This window comes from Salmo salar, chromosome ssa18 (genome assembly GCF_905237065.1).
Source record: "Salmo salar chromosome ssa18, Ssal_v3.1, whole genome shotgun sequence".
Classification (NCBI taxonomy): domain Eukaryota; kingdom Metazoa; phylum Chordata; class Actinopteri; order Salmoniformes; family Salmonidae; genus Salmo; species Salmo salar.
In genome coordinates, this window is record NC_059459.1 from 54,456,160 (window position 1) to 54,477,207 (window position 21,048).

At 41.6% G+C, this 21,048-nt stretch overlaps 2 protein-coding genes across 5 annotated transcripts in view; both read left to right on the forward strand.

Annotated features, from left to right (window-relative positions):
• Positions 1–4,133, forward strand: part of LOC106577488 (uncharacterized protein KIAA0232) — a 100,485-nt gene extending 96,352 nt beyond the window's left edge. For all 4 annotated transcript variants that reach the window (XM_014155517.2, XM_014155515.2, XM_014155518.2 and 1 more), the window contains exons 7-8: positions 40–148; positions 822–4,133. In XM_014155517.2, the coding sequence (XP_014010992.1) occupies positions 40–148; positions 822–838 (126 nt within the window). In that variant the 3' untranslated portion in view covers positions 839–4,133. The remainder of the gene's footprint in view (positions 1–39; positions 149–821) is intronic.
• A 675-nt stretch (positions 4,134–4,808) lies between these two features.
• LOC106577489 (TBC1 domain family member 14) overlaps positions 4,809–21,048 on the forward strand; it is an 85,220-nt gene continuing 68,980 nt past the window's right edge. The window contains exons 1-2 of the mRNA XM_014155520.2: positions 4,809–5,375; positions 11,611–12,403. Of these exons, the coding sequence (XP_014010995.1) occupies positions 5,333–5,375; positions 11,611–12,403 (836 nt within the window). The 5' untranslated portion in view covers positions 4,809–5,332. The remainder of the gene's footprint in view (positions 5,376–11,610; positions 12,404–21,048) is intronic.

Below are 21,048 nucleotides of genomic sequence, written 5' to 3' on the forward strand. Positions count from 1 at the left end.
CTCTGCGTTAGACTAATACCTTCCTTTTCTTCTTTTTAGTTCCCTCTATTAAATATTAGTGGACAGGGAGGAACTGGCAGCCAGCAAGATGAGTGCTGGTGGCAGAACACACTCTGTTCCCCCCTTTTCCCCGGATCTCAGAGTACAGGTATGATCAATCAGAGTTAGGGTAAATATATCTTGGGCCTACGGCTGAGATTACTTCATTTTTATTGCCTTACTTTAAATTTGGAAGCTTTTTATTTTTTTCGTTTGTCCTGACAGATGCAGATGGGTCATGAATTGGTCATACATTTTATATACAACTACTTAGTTTAAACTGAATTACAAATATTAAAATATGTATCTTAGTTGCAAGTCATCAGCATTCACTGCCAGCATAGTCATTCCTATAAGTGTCAGCTGTTCAGAGTGCTTTAGAATAGACATACCTACATTTGACATTTTAGTCATTTAGCAGACGCTCTTATCCAGAGCGACTTACAGTAGTGAATGCATACATTTCATACATTTTTTCTTCTTCTCCGTACTGGTCCCCCGTGGGAATCGAACCCACAACCCTGGCGTTGCAAACACCATGCTCTACCAACTGAGCCACATGGGACAACACCAGCGCGCTCTACCCCCGTGCCCCCCCCCGCCCCCCCGCCGCCCCAGTGACACAATCCTGAAACATGTTCCAGTTAACACATTTTAATCCAGTGATCAAATACAAAACGTTTCTGTTTTACTTTAAGCTGAGGCTCAATTAACAGATACCCTGTGCACAAGCTCACTGTTCTAGAGGCCATCTTTCTCACCCAATGTCTTTATTCCTGCAGGGAGCAGCAACATCTGATAACTCTATCTCTGTGGAGTGTAAGCCTATTGTCGAGAGGATATAACCTCTTCTCGTTTGACTGAACCTCTACTAGCAGATATAGGGGAGACCTCAGGACCGGGAAACCAAAGGCTTCTGGACAGAGGAACCCCCCCCACCCCACATCCCAACCCTGCTGATTTTCAGTTACTAACTTGAATCGTATGTAATCAACAACCACAACAAAAGAGTGAAAATATGAAAAACTCAAAAAATGTTCTACATGTCTTTGTGATGCAATATCTGAATACATGCATACATAGATTTGCTTTAGTTGATTCTTCCAGACATTAATACTCTTCATTAGTCACAGTTAGATATAAGGGACTATCTTGTTTTTCCTTCCATCGGTTTTTCCAGCTTTCTTTTTGCTTTTAAACTAGGATACTGGTAGTTGTAGTGTCCAAATGGTTGTGCCTGTCCTACTAGTCTCACTCCTTCTTTTCTAGTGTAACTGCTACAATTTCCATGAACTGACTGTGATGTCGCTCTTCATAACGTAGTATGAAAGCACCGCGATTGCATCCTCTTTCTTTCTCCACCCCATCATTCAGAAAGTGAAGGAAGAATGTGGCGATTTTTGAGTTGTGCAATAACTTAGAAGCTTATTTTGGTAGCATGGGTGCCTTTCTGAATGTGGAAAGAGAAAGAATGTGTGCATCTTTCCTCTGAATAATCTGTATCAAAGATTTTCCCCCCCCCCCCCGAAGTGTGCGAAGTTGCTCTAAATTAGTACGATTTAGAAGGGTGGTTGTCAGTTTTTCAGAACCTTAGTAGTAGATGTAGGTAGTATGGTTTGTGAGGCAAAAAAAGTACAAAACTTCAACAACAACAAAAATTATTGGAATTGAAACAAGAAAAATATTTCAAAACTGATGTTCAATGCAACAACAAAAAAGAATGGAAAAAAAAAAAGCACGTTTGAGTTCAATTTGGGGAGTTATGGCCCTTTGCAAAAATATTCAATTACAGTCATCTCTACAGAGGCACCGATTTGGTGCAATCAAAATCAACTCCATAGTACAAACAATTGGTGCTATGAATTACTGTTGCAATTTCGATATTGTGGCCGTGATCTGTAGATCCTGTAGTTTTGTTTGTTGAGGCAGAGTGGAAGGATATTTTGGAGAGGAAAAAAAGAAGAGCAAAATAATTGACTGCTGATGGTTCTCACTTTATGTGGGCTTGGTTTTTATTTTAAGAACTAGTAAGTTTTTATGTTAACTTGCCTGTAATAACAATTGAAGTAAATAGTTACAGGTATTTGATTTAAATATTGTTATCAGGTCGCAACAAATTCAGACTAGTACAAGAATATAGTATCACTATGCTCATTGGACTGTAATGTCTACAGCAGAAGCAGGATATTAAAGGCAATAAAAAAAAAATGTATGCTGACACTACTTAACTGAAAAGTGTAATATAAAAGAGAGGAAAAGGTGATCAACCAAAAATAACATAATTCCACCGAAGTACAAAAATATTTCATTTTTATTTAGAGGTGTGTTTTACTTTCATTTTTGGTATACAGTAGCCTTTATCCAGAAATGTCTCACTTTTTATGTGTGCGTACGTGTGTCTGCATTGAACACATACAGACATTGGTTCAAAATGACATTGTGCAAGATCTTTACCAAGAGAAATGCAAAACATATTTGTGCCCCAAACCCTCTAAGTGCAAGTGCACAAACTAAGTTTAATTCGAGGCCCTAAGATGTTGGATCGATTGTTTTTGTGGCCTGTACATTGACTATTAAATCCTGCGTTAACTCACATCTTTAGACTAAATGCATTGTGCGTTGTGCATATCTTTATATCCCCGCAGGGGGTTATTTCAGGTTTTTGTTTCCCTCCTTCCCTTTCAAAATATGAGTCCATATACTGTTTTTGGGGGGGCAAGAACTGGGTGAATGTTTTCGCCCTCAGAAGACTTAGGAATTGAAGCACAGGCAACAAATGTTTGTTACCATGCCTCCATGTACTCTTGTGATGCATTCGTTGCGCAGTCCAAAATATGTCTGCCAACAACATGGGCACAAACGGGTTTAAATGCACTGTCACAAGGCAGTGTCTCCATTGTGAGCACTGTCATTGATCCTAGGTTTTTACTATTCATAGACCTCTTAATGGACAGTGGTATCTTGAGTTGGTTTGGCAAAGTCAATAGCAAACTGTCAATTTGCCAGGGCCTCAGTGTCTGCCCCATAATTTGATGTTTGTTCTTCACTTGTGTTAAACCGATTGAAACGTGAATGAAAGACTGCTCAGAAAATGTCAGGCTGCTTTCAATTCTTTATTTTATTTAGACAGTTGTCAGTCACTCAGGAATACTTAAATATTAAACATTTGTTTTTAAAGTAGGTGGAAAACAAGTATGTGGCAGTGCATCAGTACTTTCATTCAAGCATTAATTTATTACTGAAACTTTATTTGAGCAAAAAATTGGCAGGTGTTTATTAATCCCAAGATTTGTACAGAGTTAATTGTACAGCACTTAGTTTTAGAGCTAACTTTTGAAGCTGGCCGAGCAATTTGAGATTGCATAAGTAATGTGAGGATGACCTTTTCATGGCCCTCGGACATATGCAATATCTTGGCGCATGTAAACTTAAACATTTAAGCGTATGTGGAGGAAATTCACTGTTCATTTAGCATGAAAAGTTATTTTTGAGTGAGGGAGAGCTGAAAAAATAAAGACCCAACCGTTATGGAGTGTCTTTCAAATAAGAGCAGCATGCCAACATCACACGTCATCTCTAAGTTGAGGTTTAAACAGGTTTTAATGATATAAAATAAGTACAGGTGAGGGTAAAGAAGTGATAATAAAAATAGAAAAATTGTGAGAGTGTGGATATGAGACCGAGTCACAAAGCACTTAAATAGATGCATTTCTTTCAAACTCCCATGTATTTTCCTTTTTATGTTCTTCCATGGTAAGGTTTCGTTTATATATTGAGAAAAAAGTTTGGCGAGAAAATGCATCAAGTGAGAGTATGCATTAGAAACTACATTGAAAAGGTTTAACAAATTGAGTTTTGATTGTACTATGGTCTGAAGAACATAGCATATCCAGCACTGAAAACCAGTTTTCCTTGTCTCTTCATTTCCACTAGATGACACCCTCCCATCCCAGCTCATCCCATACCTTACTCCCCCATCCTTCTCCCAACTGTGTCAAGTGATTGTATTGTTCTAATTTCATGTACACCCCGAGTAAATTATTTTTTTCATTGTGGAGTTTTTTTAACATCTAATAAAGGTATAAACCAAATCACCTCAGGTTCTGTTCATGTCTTATTTGCACCATGTTCACTGTACTTAAGGATGCATTGCCATGAGTTCAGTGTTATAATTAATGGGCATAATAGTTGTAGAGAATATCAATCTAGAGAATTTGATATCAGTGTAAAGACACACTTTCTCAAGGAGGCAGAATTCTGCAGAAATGAGTCTCCTTCCTGGCTACACATTGGAACCAGAGGGCAGATATGATCTGCTACATACAGATACAATAGTCCTAATAAATAGTACAGCCTTGTCACCTGTATATGGTCAAATATATTGAAACTACTTTTATTTGCTCTTGAATTGCTGGACTGAAATATACACTTTTTACATTATTTGGTCATAGGAAAGTGATTATGACTTTAAATTCTGCATATGTGGAGATTGAGTGAAAATAATGGAAAACCCCACATTGCATTACGTCCATTACAGAATATCGGCTAAGTGTCACATTATAAATGCATAGAACACCATCTGTTTTCATTGTCATCTGGCGTCCTAGTATAACATCTAACAAGGACTCAATTTACCATAAGGTTCCTGGACAAGTTGACCACATTGAAACTTGTCCTGTTAGTGATGGAGACTGAGACGATTATTCACGCCTTGGCGGCTGACAGGTGAATTCATCGACGCTGTCGTTTTCTTGGCTCGATTACATTGCGCTCAATTCGGTAAGTTTATTTTAAAATGGCTGCGGAAGCACCGAGACAGGTATGTTATTACGAAGACTGGATAAACTTACCTAGTGTCTTTTCATGGAATTTTAACCAATCCAGATGGTGTAGTTCTTTAATGCTCTGTTGTAACATTTGAGCAACACTATCGGCTTGAATAAAGGAAAAGGGAAGCGTGTAGAACTGACGTAGCGTATCATTTGAGACGTTGGCAATCGCGTGAGCGAGTCGTTTGCCAAGTTGACATGATTGGCATTTGTGGCACTTTTAAGCCACCAAAATGACACATTCATACGGCTCGTACTTTTACCCATCACTGCTGAAGGACACGTGTGTGTGTGTGTCAATGAGTCCTAAAAGCGTACTTAACAGACACTTTCCTCTGTAAACAAACACCAAGCTATGCTTAGAGCGGAGGTGAGGTGAAGTAAGTTGCAGCAACGTATCATCATGGACCGATCGAGGAGCCGACAGCAACCTGCCCCGTCGACAGTCCACCTGTAGCATCAACATGGCACATTCCACGGAGGGGACCAAAAACCGGATAGGAAGTGGTAGGTAGACTGTCGTTTTTGGCATTTGATTTGGGCTAGTAGTGAGCTGGAGCAACAGGTGGATGATATGCAAATCAGTAGCCTATTTATTCATAATGACATTATTGCTTATGGCACAATGCTGCACTGGCAATGAAAGTGCAGTTGCAAATTATAAGAAATTCATAGTGATTGCCACTCCTTGACACTCAATGGTGACGTATTTAACTTAATAAATTGTGTTTTCCTCTAGTGACAGTCTAACTCAACAGTAGCGGTGGGTGGGTAAAATCACTGAGGAAGCCAAGCCAGTAAAGAATCCATATTACAACCTATGTTATGATAATTGCGTTGTTGGCTCTATAACCCATTCGTTCATATGCCAGCGTGATATACAATAAGGCCGTGACAACAAAAAAAACAGTCACACAATGGCGGAATAAATTCAACTACACATATGTTTGTTTCATCACAACTGGAGACCAACATCTGTCCGGTGAACTCCACAAAGAAAATATTGCATGTAACAAACAGTTATATGACCTGCAACATGGTCAAGCAAGTTAGTGTTTTCAACAGTTTATTAACAACTATTGATTTAGAACCACAGAGTTATCACAAGTCAGCACAAAAGACAACAGGAGTACTGCACTGCCTCCACTATTTCAGCACCATTTCAACTTAACATTTTTAAACATAATCAAATCAACAAGGCTCACTTTGTTTTCAGTGTATTAAACTAACTTAAAGATACCGAAAACAATTTAGTCCAATCAATGTTGCTAAATATCATGTGGCTGGCTGTACATGGTACTGATTTCTGTGTGTATGTGCGCATGCATGCACAGAGGTGAATATTATTTATTTATTTTTTACATTTTTTGACTCGCCCTACTTGTAGACTAGTTGAATGCTAATGCCATCCTCTTTCGTGTTGGCAAACTGTCTATGGCTCTGTCATACAGTACGTTTTTAGTTTTTGTTGTCATTGGCTAGCAAGCATTTTAGCTCGGTAGCCTAACTTCATCGCATGGGCAACAATGAACCAGCTAAGTTAGCTAGCTAGTTAACGTGAGCCTAAAAGGGCTAGGCTACGTATTTAACTTCAATCGTCTCAGGCCAGTGGCACAACATTCATTAATGGTTAGATCAGAATTGGTGTCATAACCATTGGCCTGTACAGAGAATTAAGTCAAAACCACAAGCCAAATCCCCATCTCCATTCATGGCATAGGAAAGGCCTGTTTTTAGCATGCTAACGACTGCAGGACATCAACACAAGCAGACCAGAAACAAAAATTACATTTTGCTTAAAATGTGATTTGATTGGTGTGAAGCCAAATCCAAACTACCCACCCTTGGGTTGCGTTTTGCTTAACCATAACAACCCACAGTTGTGGGACCCTGGGTCTCGACCCCACCCCGCCCTGTGCAACTGGATCCTGGACTTCCTGACGGGCCGCCCCCAGGTGGTGAGGGTAGGTAACAACATCTCCACCCTGCTGATCCTCAACACTGGGGCCCCACAAGGGTACGTTCTCAGCCCTCTCCTGTACTCCCTGTTCACCCACGACTGCGTGGCCATGCACGCCTCCAACTCAATCATCAAGTTTGCAGACGACACTACAGTGGTAGGCTTGATTACCAACAACAACAAGACGGCCTACAGGGAGCAGGTGAGGGCCCTCGGAGTGTGGTGTCACACTTAATGTCAACAAAACAAAGGAGATGATCGTGGACTTCAGGAAACAGCAGAGGGAGCACCCCCCTATCCACATCGAAGAGACAGTAGTGGAGAGGGTTGAAAGTTAAGTTCCTCGGCGTACACATCACGGACAAACTGAAATGGTCCAACCACACAGACAGCGTGGTGAAGAAGGCGCAGCAGCGCCTCTTCAACCTCAGGAGGCTGAAGAAATTCGTCACCAAAACACTCACAAACTTTTACAGATGCACAATCGAGAGCATCCTGTCGGGCTGTATCACCGCCTGGTATGGCAACTGCTCCGCCCACAACCGCAGGGCTCTCCAGAGGGTGGTGAGGTCTGTACAACGCATCACCGGGGGCAAACTACCTGCCCTCCAGGACACCTACACCACCCAATGTCACAGGAAGGCCAAAAAGATCATCAAGGACTACAACCACCACACCACTGCCTGTTCACCACGCTTTCATCCAGAAGGTGAGGTCAGTACAGGTGCATCAAAGCAGGGACCGAGAGACAGAATCTGTTTTTCAATCTCAAGGCCATCAGACTGTTAAACAGCCATCACTAACATTGAGTGGCTGCTGCCAACATACTGACTCAACTCCAGCCACTTCAATAATGAAAAAATGTATCACTAGCCACTTTAAACAATGCCACTTCATAATGTTTACATACCCTACATTACTCATCTCATATGTATATACTGTACTCTATACCATCTACTGCATCTTGCCTATGCCGTTCGGCAATCGCTCATTCATATATTTTTATGTACATATTCTTATTCATTCCTTTACATTCCTTTCCTTTAAAAATTTGATTTGATTTGAGCTCAGTTAAATGCTGATTGGCAATTTCTTTATAATTGTTTTATCAAGGGAGGCCAAATGCTTGCTGACATCTATCAATCAAATGCTATGGCAGCAACATGTCATACTATTTCAGTCCAGACAGCATAAGATACATAGGCTACACATATTGAGACAGAGGGGTGCTGTTTCCCTCACTCTGATTATTTATCCTTTGAGATTCAGCCACTGGCGAATTTACTGAAAAATATAAAGACACAAAGAGACGAAAGATACATTATTTTATATATACAATACCAGTCAACAGTATGGACACACCTACTCATTCCAGGATTTTGTTTTTATTTGAACTATTTTCTACATTGTAGAATAATAGTGAAGACATCAGAACTATGAAATAACACATGGAATCATGTAGAAACCCCAAAAAGTAGACACACTTTGCCTTGAAGACAACTTTGCACACTCTTGGCATTCTCTCAACCAGCTTTGAGGAAGTCACCTGGAATGCATTTCGTTTAACACAGGTGTGCCTTGTTAAAAGTGAATTAGTGGAATTTATTTCCTTCTAAATGCTTTTGAGCCAATCAGTTGTGCTGTGGAAAGGTAGGAGTAGTATACAGAAGATGGCCCTATTTGGTAAAAGACCAAGTCCAAATTATGACAAGAACAGCTCAAATAAGCAAAAAGAAACAGTCCATCTTTACTTTAAGACATGAAGGTCAGTCACTACGGAACATTTCAAGAACTTTGAAAGTTTCAAGTGCAGTCGCAAAAACCATTAAGCGCTATGATGAATCTGGCTCTCATGAGGACCGTCACAGGAAAGGAAGACCCAGAGTTACCTCTGCTGCAGAGGATACGTTCATTAGAGTTACCAGCCTCAGAAATTTCAGCCCAAATAAATGCTTCCCAGAGTTCAAGTAACAGACACATCTCATCTACTGTTCAGAGGAGACTGCGTGAATCAGGCCTTCATAGTCGAATTGCTGTGTCTTTGTGAGACGCCGAGTAGGTGAACGGATGATCTCTGCATGTGTGGTTCCCACCGTGAAGCATGGAGGTGTGATGGTGTGGGGGTGCTTTGCTGGTGACACTGTCAATTATTTATTTAGAATTAAATAATACCACAGCTTTCTGCAGTGATACGCCATCCCTTCTGGTTTGGGCTTAGTGGGACTATCATTTGTTTTTCAACAGGACAATGACCCAACACACCTCCAGGTTGTGTAAGGGCTATTTGACTGAGAGGGAGAGTGATGGGTTGCTGCATCAGATGACCTGGCCTCCACAATCACCCGACCTCAACCCGTTTGGGATGAGTTGCACCGTAGAGTGAAGAAAAAGCAGCCAACAAGTGCTCAGCGAATGTGGGAACTCCTTCAGACTGTTGGAAAAGCTTTCCAGGTGAAGCTGGTTGAGAGAATGCCAAGTGTGTAAAGCTGTCATCAAGGCAAAGGGTGGCTACTTTGAAGAATCTCAAATGTAAAATATATTTTGATTTGTTAAACACTTTTGGACACTACATGATTCTGTATGTGTTATTTCATAGCTTTGATGTCTTCACTATTCTACAATGTAGAAAATGATACAAATAAAGAAAAAACCCTTGTAAACACCTACTCATTCAATCTTTTGACTGGTACTGTATATATTATCTTATTGGTCAAATACTTGGGGATATCCCCTGGCATCCATGAATACACACCACTGTAACGCAACATGAGTTTCTAGTCTCTATTCATTACATCTCCAGCAATAATGAGAACAATGCAATTTTGCACTAGGTATGTGTGTTGAGTGGTATGATGCAGGATTCACACTTGTCAAAGTGAACAGGCCTAGACTCATTCAGCTCCACTCAGTCTTCAGTCTGTGTCCAGCATTGTCATCTTCAGTTCAGTCGCATTGTCATCTTCAGTTCAGTCGCATTGTCATCTTCAGTTCAGTCGCATTGTCTCTATTATGCATATACGGAATCCCTTTTACATTGCTACGTTTTGTTTTTACACCATTTTGTTCTCTCTTTCTCTCTAGTAGAGGTGCTTAATATATCACAGAGAGGAAGTGTAGCTTGTCTTTTATCTTAAGCATTGTTGTTTGTGTATCTTAGTCATTGATCGTGTTCTTCTCCATGCAATGTGAAATGTGTCCATGCCTTCCTGCGACGCTAAACCAAACACAGGAAACAGACTAGGCTTGTACTACTTTTAGGAACTATGGCAATCATTCACATACCGACCAGGAGTAGAAATTGCCAAACGCGTGACATCTTAACTAAAATACATACTACTGTGAGGAAATGAAGACAAAATGCAGTGTCATTTCAGCTTCTTATCAAATACAGATTACGCTTGACATGTTGTTTTAATTCCTATAAAAATGATTTACCACTTGTCGACTCAGTGAATTCCAGGCTGGGAGACAAACCATTATCATGATAAATGATAACATCCGTTGCCATGACAACATTGATTAATTTTCTTTCTGCCAGGTGTGGGGTTTAGATATTAAAAGAAGCATGTGCTTCAGTAGCACAGTGACAACCTGTCTGTCTCTCTCTCGCTCTGGTTTCTTCCATCTCTCCCCACTCCTTGTTTCCATCCTGTCTTGGGGCCAAGTCCAACAGACTCACATGACAACCTCTTGATCAGGTTAAAGCTGACTGGGGCTTTAGGTCAGTTTAGTCAGTGGGAAACTGCTATTGTTAAGGAAATGTATTTAGTTCTCAATCATATGTACAGCCACCAGCCTATTGTTTTTGCCAGATAATCTTTATTTTATCATATTATGTTTTTCCCTTTTTCTTGTAGCACTTGGTGACAAGTATTGTGCCAGGGGCAGTATATCTATCACCCCCCCCACCCGGCGGCAGCATAGTGTCTCTTACAGTTCTGTTCAGGAGACGTTTAAACTTAAACTGAGATCTTTTATCACAGTTTCCTTCAGATCCACACAATGACACTGACGGTACTCTGCCGCTTTACACTGTACATTTTTAGTTTTACTGTGGTAGAAAATAGGTTTTTAGAAGCTTGTCAATCCAATACCATTTTTAAAGCACTTTCAAAGCAATTTCTCCCAATTAATGTTATTTCCCTCATCTTCTAATTCAGATTCCCCTGAATTATAAAATGGGGTGAGTGTCTGACACCTCTCTCCCAGGGGTCTTCTCTCCTGGACCTCAACAGTAAGACCCCTTGTAGCCTAGACTCCGATGTACGTTCTTTGCTTATTTGGTGCGGTCCAGGCAGAAACACAGTACAGGAGGTCCGTTCAGATTTCAGCCTGCGTTTTGGGTTTCAGTTTCAGCCTGGTTACTGGCCGGATCCTCTTTCACTTCCCTGTATGTTTCTGCTCCATTGTTACTGTTATTTGATGGCCTGGCCAATGGGGAGGTGGGTTCTGGGTCAGAGTGATTTGTAAGCAGAGAACCTAATCTCTGTCCTAGTCCTACTTTTCCTCAGTAGTTAGGTTCCGGAGCATGACTTTCTTGCTCTGCTGACCTGTCAAACCAAAGTTGGTCCAATGAATTAAAATGTATGCTAATGTTGTTCGAAAAACGTCACGCCGAAGGACAATATGAATGGAATTTAAATGTCTATATGTGAAAACATTTGTGCCTGGCCATTTAGAGGCCATCCAGACAACCATCACTCTACTATATGACATTATCACTAGTAGGAGACTCTCGTCCCTATAACAGCTCTGTTTCAATTAATTCCTTGTTCGTTCCAGGTGTGGCTGGAGGAACCATAATGAAGAATGTCATGGTCAGCATAGAACCCGTTTCCACAGCACAACCAAGCCTAGACCTCCACAACCACCATGAGCACAACAAGCCCCCTCTCACCCAGCACTCCCTGCCCAGTTATAAGGCCTCCGCCCTTCACTACGGCAGCCCCCAGCGGGGCCCTGACGACCAGGACTGCAACAGCCTGGCCTCCCAGGACTCTGGCATCCCCACCCTGGAGATCAACCACCCCGAGCACATCCACGCCCACCCACACCCAGGAGAGAGTGGCCTTACCCTGGGGTCGAACCACCACGACCAGGTACCCGCTACCCTCTCTCTGGACCAGTCTGGAGACAGCGCTGGCCTCCGCAAGTCCTCCACCTTCCCCCGCAGCGGCTATGACTTGGTGCGCCTCTTCAGCCCCGCCCCCAGGTCCAGCGCTGGTGTGGGAGTCATCGCGATGGGGATGAGTGGCGTGGGAGGCAGAGCCCTGAACCGCAGCGACGACATCTCGGTGTGCAGCGTGTCGAGTCTGAGCACGGAGCTCTCTGCCACGCTGTCGGCATCCAACGAGGACATCCTGGACTTCATGGTCACCTCCGACTCCAGCGCCATCGTCACCATGGAGACTGACGATGGCGGCAGCGCCCACTTCTCAGACGTGGCGCTGTCGTTGTCTCCAGGCGGTGATATCGGCGGGGGTCTGCGGAGTCCGTGGCAGAGACACATGGGTCCGGGGGCAGAGGATGAGGGCAAGCCCAAGAAGCTGGGGACGCTGGCTAGCTTCTTCAACAGGTAAGATTAAATCTGTCTACACAGTGAAGGTTATCACTATGTGATCTTGACAGTCTTTTTGGGTCAGTGTGTGTAAACCAATTTTCAACGCAAATCCCCCATTGACATAGTGCACCGTTTTTATAAGAAATTTGAGATTCACATGGCAGATGTACATAGGATTCAGTGCTTACAGTAAACACATGCCCCATATTTTCTGTACAGCTATACCACATTATTGCAAAACATTGCTCAAGCTTACTGTGCAAACTTCAAAAAGCCCACTCACACCTCTCCACACATGCAGAGTTGGGTACCGTCAACTTGCCTGCCCTGTGTACAGTATAGTCTAGGCCAGGGGTGTCTCACATTTTAGCTCCCTGCGCTAGCCTATATCCCCAGTAACCTTATTGGTACCCTTGCACAATCTCGGTAATCAAACAGTCACCAGTTATGTTTGAGTGCGTGTAGTTGCTCGTGTGTGCGGTCCATCTGTCCACAAACACTCACCAGGGCATGTATGAACAAAGTGTGCAGACCTGCCAACATGCACGCATTTTGTGTACCAACTACGCAATTCTCTGTCCATGTACGAGATTCGAGTTAAAAGTACGCAGAAATAAATAGGGCCTGATTTTTTTTAATTTTTTTATTTTTTTAATTTTAACAATATTTTTTACAATATTTAAATAAATAAAGTAAATCTAACATCCCGACTCTCGAGCTGCAGGAACACACAGACGTACGGAGTTTGTGTTAACAGACATGGAGATTAATACATCATTATTCGATTTAGCTACCCGGTGTCTGCCCTTCCTCCCGTTTGTTGTGATGCTGAGTTTCCCGACTGTCAGCTGTACTAAGCACATGGGAGTCGAAAATGGATTTGTCCAAGTGTTGTGGAAAGGTAAACACCAATTGTTTCAAGCTAACGTTAACGAACATAAGATGGACATTCAGTGGGCTCTAAAGTGCCAGCAGTTCACTCACATTTGCTATTGAAAGAAATGAAATGCAAATACGAAAAATAACTGGTTGCATTTGTTCAAGTGTGATATACATTTAATTCTGCGTCCCATTAGTTGTATTTTCCACGTAACATTACGAGGATCATGCAACTTGATAGACTGTAACAGTAATTATGATCCACGTTACACAAAGCATTAGAAATACATAATCAAAAATAAACATCTTGGCATTAAATGGAGTCTGGAGTTTAGAAAACTGTGCGATGAAGAATGAATAAAGTGTCCGGTATTAGCTATAGAGGCAATGCTTCTAAAATGTCTTTGCACTAGATTTGAGATTTTTATCAATATCGAAAATCTGAAATGTATATGCTGCAAAGAAATACAATAGGCACCTTTTACATAGACTGAAACACCGGACTCTTCTAGCGAACAGCGTTCAGATTCCCTTTGCGGTAGCCTACTTAAGCTCTATTTGTTTTTGTTTTAGTGTTGATTAGGAACCGTGTCAAACCAATACTTGTGAGCTGGCCCTCGTGATTGGCCCTGTTTGTTAGGTGACAAGCGTTCCTTTACTATAGAGACTAAACTTGGGGGCATGTGCTAAGAAAAAACGTTATAGATAATTGTCTCCATTCTACACTGTACATGAAATGGAATAAACATACAAGCTGCGCTAATTCCACAAAACATATATTTATTTTATATGTTCTGTACTTATCACTATGAATATTTTATGTTTTGTAAATACCTTTTTAGAGGACTGAACTGAACCAGGTGTGACTCATGTTTGTCTAAGCGCATGTGCTCATGAAAAAAAGTAATGCAATAAGAAAATTAGCAGGTAATTTTGCAAATCATTGTTATTTGCAGTCAGTTAGTAAAGCTATGTCAGATGATGAGTGAGGAGACTGCGGGAAACACAAAGAGCAGCAGTAACCCCGAACCCCAAAAACAGCATAGTACACGCACCTCAGAAGTTCCATTCCTAAATGGAACGCTGTCAATAAAGTATTCCAACCTTTTTATAGACCTTGATTTGATACAATTCTGTAATTGTGAACAGACTCACAAACAGCGTGCGCACAAGCGTGCGTGCTATGCACGAGTTGAATCTCCAATTTGCCACGTGCGTCTGGTACTCTAAGAAGTTGGAGAGGGTTGGCAGGTCTGAGTGTGTATGTTTTGGCTTTGTGTATTTTGAGAGCTTAGAGGGGAAATTATAGTTTCCTCTAGTAAAACCATCAAACCCACACACCTTCTCACACCTAATCCTGTGATACCATCTTTTGACACAGAGACACACAAAAAGTGCATATACACACCAGGGTTTCTGTGATTTTAATTGGACATTTTAATTGGACAAATTTACTGGTCATCCATATGCATTGGGTGCGTAACCCATTAGGGTGTCCGCCCACGCTGCCAGCGCCATCAATTAACAAGGATTATTGGCCAAATGAGCCACATTTACAGGTCTTTAACAGCCTATAACAAATTTGAAAGACACTATTCCTGTTTCGATTAGGGTTGAATATTTTCCTCGTACCTTACAAATGTTCCATCCCGAGATTAAATCCCTTCTCCCGGGTAATACATTATTTCTCGGCAAAACCGGAAGTGTCATTCAAAGCATTATAAAGCATAGAAATAGGCCTATGTCTGGATGCTAAATGAGCGTGATGAGCCCCAAATGATTGTGTCGTTATCCAGTACATATACACTACAAAAGTATGTGGACACCTGCTCGTCAAACATCTCATTCCAAAATAATGGGCATTAATATGGAGTAGGTCCCGTTTGTGCTGACTGGTTTGGGTTTTTACTTTACCTTCTAGACCGGTATTTAAATGTTCGGTTTGTTAAATGTAATACGCCATGTGTAACCTCCATTTTTATAGTTTACTTCGCTACTCCTCTCTCTCTCTCTCTCTCACTCTCACTCACTCTCTCACACATATTTATATATATATATAATACAGACCTAGCCCCACCCCCTGTCAATCACTCAAGGAGCACATTTGTTGTTCCTCGACCAAGAGACACTTGCGTGCAGTCTGCATGGTCAATGTAGCGCATGCAACAATGTTGTTTTCACTTGGCTTCTTAGCATAAATCCTCTAGTGGTCTATAATTACACTATTAGTTTGTTCCTTACATCTGCAAACAGCTAGTTTGTATTTTCTTTGCAAGTTTGGCCTAAATCTTGCTAGCCTTTAATGCTAATCACTAGTTAGCTAATGAATGTACTGAGTCAGAGCAAAAGTTATTAGCTATATAGCGTGATAATACCCGTGGTGGCGTATACCTAAATCAGCATGTTTGTGCAACAGTATCTTCTAAATCGAAGAGGAATGCGCTAGGCAAAAATGTTAGCTACGTGAAGTAGCTAAGAGAACATTACATGTAGCCAAAGATTATTTTTTATTTTATTTTATTTCACCTTTATTTAACCAGGTAGGCAAGTTGAGAACAAGTTCTCATTTACAATTGCGACCTGGCCAAGATAAAGCAAAGCAGTTCGACAACATGCAAAAACACAGAGTTACACATGGAGTAAAACAACATACAATCAATGATGCAGTAGAAGAAAAAAATAAATAAAATAAGACTATATACAATGTGAGCAAATGATGTGAGATAAGGGAGGTAAAGGCAAAAAAATGCCATGGTGGCAAAGTAAATAAAGTATAGCAAGAAAAACACTGGAATGGTAGATTTGTAGTTTGAAGAAAGTTCAGAGATAAAATATAAATAATATGGTGCAAAGGAGCTAAATAAATAAAATAAATAAATACAGTAGGGGAAGAGGTAGTAGTTTGGGCTAAATTATAGATGGGCTATGTACAGGTGCAGTGATCTGTGAGCTGCTCTGACAGCTGGTGCTTAAAGCTAGTGAGGGAGATAAGTGTTTCCAGTTTCAGAGATTTTTGTAGTTCGTTCCAGTCATTGGCAGCAGAGAACTGGAAGGAGAGACGACCAAAGGAGGAGTTGGCTTTAGGGGTGACCAGAGAGATATACCTGCTGGAGCGCGTGCTACAGGTGGGTGCTGCTATGGTGACCAGTGAGCGGAGATAAGGGGGGACTTTACCTAGCAGGGTCTTGTAGATGACCTGGAGCCAATGTGTTTGGCGACGATTATTATAGGGGTCCCCTAGGAAACACTGGTTCCTACCCTGTCACAATAACTCCTACCTGGCATTTTCATTTGTTGTCATGTCAAACAACACTGTATTCAAAGTGGCCACTATTATATTCTAACTATAGAATTTGAATAATCATTATATTTCCATAATTCCAACAGTTCACCCAAGTGTTTTACTCTAAATCGCAAGTCAAATCACAATTGTAACATTTAAAAATAAGGCCTAGATTGTTTGCCCAACCCAAAATTATTTAACAGTATAAAACAATCAGAATGGAGAAAGACCCATTTAAAATTACTTAATGTTTGTGTTGCCACCCTAGGGTCACGCACTACTCATACACACCTGGCGCCGACAGAGATCCATCAAATGTATTTATAAAGCCCTTTTTACATCAGCCTATGTCAAAGTGCTATACAGAAACCCAGCCTAAAACCCCAAACAGCAAGCAATGCAGATGTAGAAGCACGGTGGCTAGGAAAAACTCCCAAGAAAGGCAGGAACCTAGAGAGAAACCAGGCTCTGAGGGGTGGCGGCCTCTACTGGTTGTGCCGGGTGGAGATTATAACAGTACATGGCCAAGATGTTCAAACGTTCACAGATGACCAGCAGTGTCAAATAATAATAATAATCACAGTGGTTGTAGAGGGTGCAACAGGTCAGCACCTCAGGAGTAAATGCCAGTTGGCTTTTCATAGCCGATCATTCAGAGTTAGAGACAGCAGGTGTGGTAGAGTGTCGAAAACAGCAGGTACAGGACAAGGTAGCACGTCTGGTGAACATGTCAGGGTTCCATAGCCGCAGGCAGAACAGTTGAAACTGGAGCAGCAGTACGACCAGGTGGACTGGGAACAGCCATTAGGCCAGGTAGTCCTGAGGCATGGTCCTAGGGCTCAGGTCCTCCGAGAGGGGCCAAACAGGCGGGATATAATCCCACCCACTTTGCCAAAGCACAGCCCCAACACCACTAGAGGGATATCTTCAACCACCAACTTACTACCCTGAGACAAGGTTGAGTATAGCCCACGAAGATCTCCCCCACGGCATGAACCTGAGGGGGGGCGCCAACCCGGACAGGAAGATCACGTCAGTGACTCAACCCACTCAATTGACGCACCCCTTCTAGTGACTCAGCCCCCGTAATAGGGTTAGAGGCAGAGAATTGCAGTGGAGAGAGGGGAACTGGCCAGGCAGAGACAGCAAGGGCGGTTTGTCGCTCCAGTGCCTTTCTGTTCACCTTCACATCCCTGGACCAGACTACACTCAATCATAGGACCTACTGAAGAGATGAGTCTTCAATAAAAACGTAAAGATCGAGACTGAGTCTGCGTCTCTCACATGGATAGGCAGACCATTCCTTAAAAATGGATCTCTATAGGAGAAAGCCCTGCCACGAGCTGTTGGCTAAGAAATTCTAGGGACAATAAGGAGGCCTGCGTCTTGTGACCGTAGTGTACGTGTAGGTATGTACTGCAGGACCAAATCGGAAAGATGGGTAGGCGTAAGACCATGTAATGCTTTGTAGGTTAGCAGTAAAACCTTGAAATCAGTCCTAGCCTTAGCAGGAAGCCAGTGTAGAGAGGCTAGCACTGGAGTAATATGATCAAATTTTTTTGGTTCTGGCCAAGATTCTAACAGCCGTATTTAGCACCAACTGAAATGTATTTAGTGCTTTATCCGGATAGCCAGAAAGTAGAGCATTGCGGTAGTCTAATCTAGAAGTGACAAAAGCATGGATACATTTTTCTGCATTTTTGTACAAAAAGTTCCTGATTTTTGCTATGTTACGTAGATGAAAAAAAGCTGTCCTTGAAACAGTCTTGATATGTTTGTCAAAAGAGAGATCAGGGTCCAGAGTAACAGCGAGGTCCTGTACAACCATCAAGATGAATTGTCAGATCCAACAGATCTTTGTTTCTTGGGACCAAGAACTAGCATCTCTGTTTTGTCCGAGTTTAAAAGTAAAATATTTGCCGCCATCCACTTCCTTATGTCTTCCAGGGAGGGCAATTTTGGGGCTACACCATGTTTCATCGAAATGTACAGCTGTGTATCGTTCGCGTAGTAGTGAGAATTAACATTATATACTGCTCAAAAAAATAAAGGGAACACTTAACCTCTATGGGCTAGGTGGGACGCTAGCGTGCCACCCGTGGTGCACTCCATCAACAGCAGGTGCATTTCATGAGCGGCAAATTTGAATCCAAATAAATGTCAAAATTCAAATTTTTCAAACATACAACTATTTTACACCCTTTGAAAGATAAACATCTCCTTAATCTAACCACGTTTTACGATTTCAAAAAGGTTTTACGGCGAAAGCATAAATTTAGAGTATGTTAGGACAGTACATTTACAAGAGTTGTGTGTAATGTTTTGTCAAGTCAAAGACAGGGTCACCAAAACCATAAAACCAGCTAAAATGATGCACGAACCTTTTACAATCTCCATCAGATGACACTCCTAGGACATTATGTTAGACAATGCATGCATTTTTAGTTCTATCAAGTTCATATTTATATCCAAAAACAGCGTTTTACTATGGCATTGATGTTGAGGAAATCGTTTCCCTCCAATAACCGGCAGTCAAGTCAGCGTCACAAATTAAATAATTAAAATTAGAAAACATTGGTAAAATATTATATTGTCATTTAAAGAATTATAGATTTACATCTCTTGAACGCAATCAACTTGCCAGATTTAAAAATAACCTTACTGGGAAATCACACTTTGCAATAATCTGAGCACTGCGCCCAGAAAAATACGCGTTGCGATACAGACTAGACGTCATGTTGGGGAGATCTAAAATCGAAAATACTATGTAAATAATCCATTACCTTTGATTCTCTTCATCAGATGTCACTTCCAGGTATCACAGGTCCATAACGAATGTAGTTTTGTTCAAAAAAGCTCATCATTTATGTCCAAAAATCTCCGTCTTGTTAGCACATGATCTAAGCCAGCCGGACTTCACTTCATGAACGAGGGGAAAAAATATATTTACGTTCGTTCAAACATGTCAAACGTTGTATAGCATAAATCATTAGGGCCTTTTTTAACCAGAACATGAATAATATTCAAGGTGGACGAATGCATTCTCTTTTATAACGTATTGGAACGAGGGTACCCAACATGAACTCGCGTGCCAGAGTCTAATCGGCCATCACCGTTCCATGGCTCTTGTTCGGTCAGATCTCACAGTAAAAGACTCAAAACACTTTGTAAAGGCTGGTGACATCTAGTGGAAGCAATAGGAAGTGCCAAAACATGAATCAACCCCTGTGTGTTTCAATGGCATAGGCTTAAAGGTAATTCAACACATCAGGTATCCACTTCCTGTCAGAAAATGTCTCAGGGTTTTGCCTGCCAAATGAGTTCTGTTATACTCAGACACCATTCAAACAGTTTTAGAAACTTTAGGGTGTTTTCTATCCATATATAATAAGTATATGCATATTCTAGTTACTGGGTAAGATTAGTAACCAGATTAAATCGGGTACGTTTTTTTTTATCCAGCCGTGAAAATACTGCCCCCTAGCCCCAACAGGTTAAAGGGGGAGATCAAGCTGATCCTAACTGTTATAGGCCTATTTCTATTTTGTTGGAAAAACTTGTCAACAATCAACTGACTGGCTTACTTGAGGTAAATAGTATTCTCTTTGGTACCCAATCTGGTTTCAGCTCAGGTTATGGATGTGTCACTGCAGTCTTAAAAGGTCCTCAATGATGTCACCATTGCCCTTGATTCTAAGCAATGTTGTGCTGCTATTTCTATTGACTTGATATGGTAGACCATTCCATTCTTGTGGGCAGGCTAAGGGCTATTGCTGTCTCTGAGGGGTCTTTGGCCTGGTTTGCTAACTACCTCTCTCAAAGAGTGCAGTGTATAAAGTCAGAACATCTGCTTTCTCAGTCACTGCCTGTCACCAAGGGAGTACCCCAAGGCTCGATCCTAGGTCCCGCTCTCTTATCAACAATGTTGCTCAAGCAGTAGGAAGCTCTCTCATCCATTTATATGCAGATGATTGTCTTATACTCAGCTGACCTCTCCCTGGATTTTGTTAAGTGCTCTTCAACAAAGCTTTCTTAGTGTTCAAGCTTTCTCTACCCTTAACCTTATTCTGAACACCTCCGAAACGAAACAAAAAAACAAATCCCCCACCGGTGTGATTACTATCTCCTGAGGGTTAGATTCAGATGACCATCCTACCCATGCTAGACTACGGAGACGTCATTTATAGATTTGTAGGAAAGGGTCCTCTCGAGTGGCTAGATGTTCTTTACCATTCGGCCATCAGATTTCCCACCAATACTCCTTATAGGACACATCACTGCACTCTATACCCGTCGCAAGACCCACTGGTTGATGCTTATTTATAAAACCCTCTTAGGCCTCACTTCCCCCTATCTGAGATATTTACTGCAGCCCTCATCCTCCACATATTACACCTGTTCTGCCAGTCACATTGTGTTGAAGGTCCCCAAAGCACACACATCCTTGGGTCGCTCCTCTTTTCAGTTCGCTGCAGCTAGCAACTGGAACGAGCTGCAA